This window comes from Pristis pectinata, chromosome 14 (genome assembly GCF_009764475.1).
Source record: "Pristis pectinata isolate sPriPec2 chromosome 14, sPriPec2.1.pri, whole genome shotgun sequence".
NCBI classification, from domain to species: Eukaryota; Metazoa; Chordata; class Chondrichthyes; order Rhinopristiformes; family Pristidae; genus Pristis; species Pristis pectinata.
Genome location: NC_067418.1, coordinates 42,023,351 through 42,033,093, shown reverse-complemented (window position 1 = coordinate 42,033,093; position 9,743 = coordinate 42,023,351). Strand labels below are relative to the sequence as shown.

The 9,743-nt window shown below is 44.6% G+C and overlaps 1 protein-coding gene across 2 annotated transcripts; it reads left to right on the top strand.

Annotated features, from left to right (window-relative positions):
* Positions 1–4,666: 4,666 nt before the first annotated feature.
* On the top strand, positions 4,667–7,454 carry LOC127577734 (cyclin-dependent kinase inhibitor 1C-like). 2 transcript variants are annotated; one of them, XM_052029243.1, is made up of 3 exons: positions 4,667–5,504; positions 5,924–6,068; positions 6,785–7,454. In XM_052029243.1, the coding sequence occupies exons 1-2, from the start codon at positions 4,682–4,684 to the stop codon at positions 6,028–6,030; spliced, it is 930 nt and encodes a 309-aa protein (XP_051885203.1). In that variant the 5' UTR covers positions 4,667–4,681; the 3' UTR covers positions 6,031–6,068; positions 6,785–7,454. The 2 variants fall into 2 exon arrangements, with proteins under 2 accessions (XP_051885203.1, XP_051885202.1); XM_052029242.1 differs by having other exon boundaries at positions 6,741–7,454.
* The last annotated feature ends 2,289 nt before the right edge of the window (positions 7,455–9,743 follow it).

Sequence of the window (9,743 nt, the reverse complement as noted above, 5' to 3'; positions counted from 1 at the left end):
GAGGTCATGGGGTCTTGGGGTCCGAGTCCATAGGACACTCAAAGTGGCAGCGCAGGTGGACTCTGTGGTTAAGAAGGCAAATGGTGTATTGTCCTTCATCAATTGGGGAACTGAATTTAGGAGCCGTGAGGTATTGTTGCAGCTATATAGGTCCCTGGTCAGACCCCACTTGGAGTACTCTGCTCAGTTCTGGTCGCCTCACTACAGGAAAGATGTGGAAGCCATAGAGAGGGTGCAGAGGAAATTTACAAGGATGCTGCCTGGGATGCAAAGCATGCCTTATGAAAGCAGGTTGAGGGAACTCAGCCTTTTCTCCTTGGAGAGACGGAGGATGAGGGGGGACCTGATAGAGGTGTATAAGATGTTGAGAGGTATTGATAGGGTAGATAGTCAGAGGCTTTTCCCCAGGGCTGAATTGATGGCCACAAGAGCACATAGGTTTAAGGTGCTGGGGAATAGATATAGAGGAGATGTCAGGGGTAAGTTTTTTACTCAAAGAGTGGTGAGTGCGTGGAATGGGCTGCCGGAAACGGTGGTGGAGGCAGATATGATAGGGTCTTTCAAGAGACTGTTAGATTGGTATATGGAGCTGAGTAAAATAGAGGGCTATGGGTAAGCCTAATAATTTCTAGGGTAGGGACATGTTCAGCACAGCTTTGTGGGCTGAAGGGCCTGAATTGTGCTGTAATTGTTCTATGATCTATGTTCTATATGAGTTCACAGGAGGCTCTCAATGTCGCCATACTTCTGTAAGCAGCCGCACTTAAGTAACCATTGCCAAAAAAACTTCATGGTTAATAGAAGGCCTCAGAGAGATCAATGAAGGTCACAATCAGTTTCTGGTATTGGCAGTAAGCTTTTTTCCTTGGATTTGCCTGGCCACAGTGATCATATCAATAGTTCCTCTTGCTGGAAAAAGCCACACTGTGAATTGAGAAGGATATCTTCAGAAAGGGGAAGGAGTGGGCAAAGTATTTCCCAGCAGTGAGGAGAAGAGAAATGCCATCTCTTTTATATGGGAAGCTCTATGGTGGCTCCCACAGTCAAACTTATCCCTCTTCTTGAAGATGCTGTCTATTTAACGTATCCCATATCAGCAGGAATTCCTTCATGATTCTGAGGCAGCAGAGTCTGCGGTCCAAGCCTCTCCCTGAGTTTCGGAGATCTCTGTTGGAATGGTATCTGGGCCAGGACCTTTGTTTTCCATCCCTTTTTATAGTACAGTAAAGCTCACGGAGAGGTTAGAAAGCAGGAGGAGGCATGTGGGTTGGGGCTGAATAGGTGATTAATTTGGCTACTGTGTGATGGATTCATGATGTTACTGGTGACTCCCTCTTTGGAAGCATTTGTATGTGCTTTCTCCATCCAGCTTCGAGCAAGGTTGTCCTTGAGGTTGTCCATCTGGGACAGTAAGGAGACCAAATGATGTGAGATTGGGCCAAGATGGTCCTAGCAGCTCTAAAGAGCCTCCATATGTCATGTGTGGACCTCTTGACCCAAAAACGTCAACTATCCCTTTGCCCCCACAGATGCTGTCTGACCCATTGTCCACCATCCTGTATTCCTTCTCAGCACTGCTTGGGATTGCAATTGAGTATTGAATGGGTGGGAGACTTTTCAATGTTGCCTGCAGTCTCTTATGTCTCCATATGTCAGGCCTGTGTGCAAACTCTTGGATTTCCCTCATCTTTTTATGCCGCCACTTATCCTTAATTTCTCCGAACTTCTGTGGTACTTCTGCCTTCCTGTATTGGCGAGTCAGATGCACTTGAAAAGGTTCAATGTTGTTTTGCCAGCCCCAAAGCACAGCCAAAGCAGTCTCTCTGATAAAGGACATTTTGGAAAGCCTTGAAGATGGCTTTCCACATGATACTCGGAATCCTTAGGCTTCATCACCCAACATCATCAGAGTTGGTCTGACAGAAATGACGCCCAGATCAAGAGGTTACTGGAGCTTTATACAGCACTTTGAAGATGGGCCGCAAGTGTGGCCTGAACTTTAATTCTAGCCCTTGATCAAGCCACTTCTGAGAAGCGGTAATATCTAGTCTGTCGTACCACTGTGCGTCTTTTCTTTCGATTCGCCCACTAACGGGGTCCGTGCGAAGTACAACCGAGAAGCACATTTTATAACTGAGGATATTGTTATAAAAGGAAGACTTGTTATCCACGAATGCTGAATCTCAATGTGCTCCGTGTGGATTACCATTGCGTGGGGCAGACTTCAGTATTGCAAAGACGTTGGGAATGCGATTTGATCTCTTCCATTTATTCTATTTATTATGCATTCTATTATCATATCTTTATCAAAGCACTTCTATCAAACTGGCCCCATTATAATACTTCAGCCCCTTGGACCAATTCCATTATTTTAGAAATAACTTATTCCATAATCGGTGCTCTGAATTCCTGGAAGCTTTTTTATTTAAAAAAAAAACTAGCCGCCCCCACATTTGCATGAATAAAATATTTTTAGCGTTTTTTATTAATGAATGACTGAACACTTATTCTCTTTGTTTTATTAAACTCCGTGTTAAATCCATTCACATTAAATCTGCCCAACAGCTTCAGGGCTGATAGAGATGCACACCGACACCTTCCTGTTCTGTCTCCTCAGTTTAACCACCGCACCACTCTCACCCAGCGCCGTAGATACCATTGGCCGATAGTAGGAACCAGACGGGAGATTATCATTGTGAAACCTCAATCCCATCTCAGACGGAATTCAATTCACTCATAATGATATGACCTTTAAATTGATTTAGTAAAATTCAACGTTCCAAGAACAAACTACGTTTCCAAAGCATTTTAAAGGCGGGAGAAGCAATCTCTAGTATTGTTTTTAAAGATTGTTTTCCCTTGGAAAATCCACCGTCTGCTCCCACCTGGAACCAGTTATGTTCTGCTTGAGATTTATGGTGCAGTAATGGTCGAGTCACGAGATTTGCAGAGATGGCAAAACAATATATTTCCATGTCTGTGATTGTATTTTTTTGGAGTGGGTGGGTCATGCTATTAATAGGGAGTAGCCAGGTATTTTTTAAAAGCAGTTACTCTACGTTGCCAAGTCTCTGGCTAGGGAGTTTAATTTTCTTACAAGACAGTAGGAAACATCGCGGCTTTAAATGGCACATTGCGTAAGCAACAATCCCATTGCATTTTAGCTGAAGTCTGTGAACCATCGTGAAGTATGTCCGAGCGACCATGCAGGGTTATTGTGTTTATCTGTGAATTAAACAATTTAGTAGAAGATGCTGTCTGTTGTCTCTCGAAACCAATGGGTCAGAACTGCTATTGACAATAATCCGCGCTACTCCGCTATCTCATTCTCTGTATACTTTTTTTTAAAGAATGAAGATTATTTGATGTGATTTTTAAAAAAAATCTCTGTAAATTTCCAAATCCTGATTATTCATTTCCGGATTTCGCTGAGTTACTAGCAATATTGCATCAGGCAATGGAAATACTGCGTCTGTGAGCTGGACAAGGTGGAGTTAGTTCGGTGTAAATCGCCTTCCGGAGACAGGACAAAGACCCGATCAAGGGGCGGGGGTGCTGGCGGGATTGGAGGGAAGGTAGTGGAAGGAAGCGGGGTGCGACTTCTTAACAGCATATGTGTGTGTTTCTAAGGATTATATATATATATGTGTATAGGGTTCAAAGCGAACACGGAACTCCCTTCAGTGTCTTTGAAACCGGAGCAATCTGTCAAACGGTGATATGAAACTACTGCACGGGGACAGAGAGGGGGAGATCGCTAGTCAGCGATGGTGTAGTGGCGGGGGAAGGGGGCGAGTCCTCTGGTTTAGGGAGTTTCTCCATGTAAGGAGGGTTTTTTTTTGAGCAAAACTCGGCAATAGCACGGAAATGTGTCGGTTTCCCCAGCGGGAAGATGAGGCGGTTTAAAGCAACGTCTAGGGTCAATTTCACTGCGAGAAAAAAAACACAAAATGACCACATGAGTTCGATATGTGTAAGATGCATATTAAAAAAAAACACAGTTGGTACAGTATTCAAGTATGACAAAGGAACATGTTTTTTTTCGGATTTGTGTTTACTTTAGTTAAAGGTCCATCAGCATAGTAATTAGACTCCACAGGAATGAAGTATTGTTTTGTCTACCAAACCTAAAACTATAATTAACTAGAAACCTCAAACATGTTTTATTAGCTATGCAACTCGTAAACATTATTTAAGAATCCATGCTTAGATTGAAAGCACCTTTATTGTGGGTTTTATCGGGAAAGGAGTCTCCACATATCTCAATACGTAATATTCAGAAGAGTATATTAAATATATATATGCATAAGCTGGAAATAGCTTTTTTTACGTGTGTTGCAACCAGATTGTTGCAAGACAGAAAAAAACATGGTCACACACAACCATCTAATTGGTTTGATAACCTGGTTTGCAGCTGCAAAGTTGTTATTGTAGCTGGTGTGTAGTGATGGAGGTTTAAAAGGCCGGTGTCTGCGTTACACATTGTCCACACTCAGCAAGTCTGCTATAGTATAGTAGATCCTGGCGTAAACAAAGAGAGTGCGAGGCTGCCAATCAAGACAGGCACACCCTTCCCTCCTTCTCCACCCACTCGGTCCCTGCCAATTAACATGAGTGGCGGATGCCGGCACCAATCAGAGGGGCCGAGCGGTGAGGCAAGGAACCAATCGGGGAAGAGAAAATGGGAGGCGATGCCCGCGGTGTGGCCAATGAGAGGGAGGTCGGTGTGCCTCTGTCCAACCCTCCAGGGCTGGCGGAGAACGACGCGCTAGTTAAAAAGCTTCGAGGTGGTGCTACAGACAAACATCGCAAACGCGGCACCATAGCAAGCGGATCAAAAAAAACCCCTCCTCTTTTTTTTAAAAGGAATCCTGCCCCAGGACTGTGCTTCTCGTTGCATTTAGTTATTCCCACCACCGACTATTTGCAGAAGGAACCCCCCCTCCCCCGGTTGGTTCTGCATTTTGCTGCGCTCGCCTACGTTGGGGTTAAAGAGCCCGCTATGTCCAGCGTGCAGCAACTCTTCAGCGGCAGCTTGGAGAGGATGGCGACCAGGAGAACATTCCCTCACCAAGCCAGTACCGCCGTCTGCAGGAACCTCTTCGGACCCATTGACCACGAGGAGCTGCGCCGGGAGACCACGAACAAACTGCGGGAGATCAGCGAGCAGGCCCAGCAGAAGTGGAATTTCAACTTCGCGACGGACACCCCGCTGGAAGGAGGGGAGTACCAGTGGGAAGAAGGCAGCGACGTGCCCGTCTTCTACCGGGAGAGCATCCAGCGGGGGAAGGTCCGCCTGCAGTGTCCGGCTCCCGAGTCCTGCAACTCGGATACGGAGAGCAGCGGTTCCGCAGACCTGGACTCCCCGGAGATCGTCCACCGATTGTCAGGGCTGGAGAGCAGAGAGACCAACCAAGAAAACCGATCGGATAACTTGCACTCAGGAATTAAACCAGGCAGACTGGCGTGCGCTCGGAAAAGGAGCTCCACGGGGCGCATCACAGGTGAGAAGGAATTCCTGACCACAGCTACACCTACTCGCCCTTCGGCTCGTTTAGTGAATACTTTTTTTAAAAAATCCTTTGCCTTGGGAACGCTTGCCATTGTAGTCTCGTCTGGTGGCTGTTACTGAAAGACTGAAAGGCGAAAAATTCCTGTGTAACGTAGGAGCAATACCTCTCCCTGAGAACTGCTTACACAGCAACTTTCAGTCGAGTGGGGAAAGCGAGAAATCTGCGCTTACAACCCGATCCAATTGTTGGAGTCTATCACCTTTTCCTTAACATTTTTAAAATTCTTTCTCCCCCGAAAAAAAATTACGTGTCTCTTTTTTTTAGAATGTATTTGTTTGTTTATAACTTGGTTGTGGTTTGGAGAAAGTTTTAAATGTGTGCGTGTTTTTTTTCTCTTAAATTGTGATTAGATTTTTTCGCCAAGCGAAAAAGGACGATCGTGGCCAAAGCTTCCAGTGAGAACGGGTCTCTTTCTGTTGTGCCCGGAGAACAAACTCCGCGCAAGAGAATACGATAGAAAAAAAAACAGCAGATAAAAGGACAACATGAATAAAAGTGAGTAGATCGCGCGTTGAACAACTGGAAATCATGAATTGGGAGAAAACAACGCCTGGGTCGGGCATGAGAAATGGCTCGTAGTAGCGAGTAGTAAACAACTTACTCAGGCTTTTTACGTCAGGCCAGAGGGGGCGAGGTTTGAGCTGTCATTGTCCCGTGACTCCGATCAGTAGTTTGTGAACTGCAGTAACCGAGCGCAGTGGCGGCTGAAGTCTCAAGTCAGCTGCAACTTTTTGCTGGTTTATCTTTTAAGAAACTCTCAGTGCTGTAAATGTAAATGTGTTAGTTGGGGGGGGGGGTGGGTGGGGGGTGGCTGTGGCTGGGATTGCAGTGGGGGGTTCAGCACCACCGGTTTGGTAATTAACTTGCGTTGAGAAGTAGCGATGATTTGAATCTTTCACCCTCGCGATATTATTGTGTTCAGGAATTGAAAAAAAACTTGTATATGAGAGTCTGTAGTATCTCCCCGGGAGCTAGTGACGTCAGCCATGTGGGTTAGTTGGGTGGGGGAGGGGGTCTTATAAACGTCACGGTGCGATCGGATTGAGCTGACTCACCATTGATGAGGGCGAGATCTGGTTTAGTCACGTAATTGACAACTGCTTGCTGTTTGCTTCGAGACCCGGACACTAAGAATGTTTTCTTCCTCTTCTCCCCTCAACCGTGTAGTTATTTGCACTCCACTTTCTTTTTTTTCTTGGTATAACGAAAAGAAGTGGCTGACAGCGACCATCGCCATCCTGACTGTTCCTAAAGACTGATCAAAAAGAAGAGGGCACTGACCCGAATATCAGAAGAGCGGAGGACTGACCGTCTTTCGATTGTATAGTATGCATATACAGTAAATGTAGCAAACCAGCCCCCAGTGGCGGAAAAGCCACTGCAGCCAGTGATAAGGAGCACAGCCAACAATTTAAATCTGAACATTTGTATCTACACTGGTCAAAAGTGTAATGCTTAACAATGAATATATTACGGGGAAAAATAAGTTCTAAATAGTGCTCTGCTGATATCTCTCAGTACAACTCGAGATGTATATTTGTAAATTACAAAAGCTTATACTAACTTATATTTCCTATTTATGTTAAGAATGGTTTCATCAGTTTCTGGCACCCCATGAGCTCCCTTTGGTTTGGGACGAAAGGGCACTCTTGCTTTATTTACAAAGTCTGTAAATACGTTTTTATTTTTTTAGTTTGTGTCTTGCGGCCACATCATGTTTGTAGCCAAAATGTTTAGTATACTTGAAGGTTGAGCATAGGGTTCCTTTTTTTTTGTTTCTGAGCCGTTCATGTACCACTGCCACTTTTGTGTTGGTAAAGTTTGGAAAGACAAAAAAAATCACATTTTTTCAGCTGAATAAATGAATACAGTTTAACTTTATATTGTCCTGTCTCGTTTACCTTCTTCAATCATGATTCTGACTGTGACACACTTGAGCCCGGTAAAATTATATAGCAGCCTGAAATTTCACTGTTCTTGGCTGGTTGTGGATTGCGGTGTTAACGGTTCAGACTTCAGTTAGCGGGGTTATTTCAAAGCTGCGTTAATTTCTCGTTTCCTCCTTGCACTTTAAAAAAATAAGACTCCATTGTGTAGGTTCCAGTCTCCCCATCGTTCGACGAGAGGCAAGAACATGATTCCCTTTTTCAATAGCAGTAATATTTAAGTTGACTGGTGGTTCTCCGTTGTTAGACGCTGAACAACTCCTTTAAGTCTCAGAAAAGTGCAGAAATTGGCTGATCAACTCATACAGGCAGCTAGAAATAAAAGAGCGCGATATTTTTATAATTCGTCACTAAGGACTTGTCTATATGAGTCAGGACTGAACGAGAAGTGGCTTCCACAAAATAACACACACTTGGTGTCACCAATCCGCGCTGTCTGATGCTGGCGCACCTGGACCGACCGTAGGTGTTCCCCAGGTCTTCATACCAAGTCTCTATTGACTTTTAAACACCTGTTCATATTCGCTGCAAAGCCAACGCCAGGCGAATTCCCGCCTTCTCCGTTTGATTCTTCCAACAATAAAATGTGCAGGGGGGTTGGGCGGGGGGAGGGGGAGTTGAGATTGATGGCCTGTGTGTAACTTTCTCCCACTTGAATCGGGTAGGCATCCCTTCCATTATCCCGCAGCGAGTTAGTTAAGAAACATGTGTCCTGGAGATAATGTCCAAGACACACGTGTTTCTTGGACATACTCTCTTAAGTTTTTACTCATTTTCATGAAATTCGCCGTCAACGGAGTACATGACTTTAGAATTCCGTCCAGTGCGCTTTTAAAATGAGATGTAAAGCAATTTCGTCCAGTCCTTTTAAAATCACGATTGACTTTATTCTTTTAGAGCTGTGTGCACTGAGTAGGAAGGGTTGTTTTCTGTCCAGTTGCCATTAGTATAACAGATTGTCTTTCATCAGCTAATGTTCGTACCGACAAAGACTAAATCACCTGGGAGTCATGATTTTGTGTGTGTGTGTGTGTGTGTGTGTGTGTGTGTGTGTGTGTGTGTAGAGTAGGGGGGAGTGGGAGGGTTCGAGTGGTGAGAAGGAAAGCAAGACCACACATTGAAATGTTTTAAGCAAAACTTCTCCGTGAACTTCTCGCTCTCAGTGCTACATACAGCGGTGCGACACTCCTGAGGCGGGAATCGTCCGGAGAACGATAGAATAGAAATAGCCAATGAAATTGGCTGATTTCACTACCTAGAGCTGCCCCCTTTTTGTTAGTAAGGAGCGGGGCATCCGATCGTGCTACCTCCTTACACGAGGGTATTCCCGTCCGCCCTGTGATTGACGTTTCGAGTCTGTGAAACAGAAAGTGCAAATGCGAAGTCATATAATTTCTGTAAATCTGCTACTCTGAAAATCATATTTCCTCCGTATCGCCGTCTTTCCGTGTCAGCATTTCACTATCGAAAAGGAAACAAGATGTATTGGAGAATTCGGAAAAAAAGTCTGAAATTACATCCATCGATGGACATCCCTCCCCAACCCCTCAGAAGACACAAAGATGTCAGAGTAGGAAACCAAACCAAAGTATTACGGGGACTGGCAAATCTAAAATAAAAACAACACGTGCTGGAAAACGCCCAGCAGGTCATATAAAATCAGAATGAAATGGATAACCAAATAATAAGCGGCTAGTCAACCTCGATATTACTGAGATTGAATGACGCCCGTCTCCTCCGCCAACGGTTGAGAGAGTGAAACCTGCACAATACAGAGTGTTAGCAATATCATTTTTATTTCCCGAGGGGGAGGGGTAGGGGGAATGGTCTTTGTACTTCAATGACCATGTTAAACAATATTAACAATGGACTCAGGAAAGGCAGCTGTATGGAGCCCGATTTATAGGCTCTCTCCTGCTAGAATGGAAGCAGGTGTCTTACGCACCATTGTGTAGCCAGTCTCCAACTAAAATAGCCTCATCGAAATCACAATGACTCACTTATAGAGTACTCTGCTCAAAGTATATGAATTTGATGTAGAATATATACGTGTGTGTGTGTATGTGTGTGTCGCAGTCATGTAATATAAACAGACATGTCCATCACTCTCTATGGCTCAGGTTGTAGATGATTGTTGCACTGTATTTTTTTGCAGTAACAGTGGAGGAGCCCTGTTCTCATTACGGACACAAAGCACACTGGGCCCCTATTATTCACGAGGTTT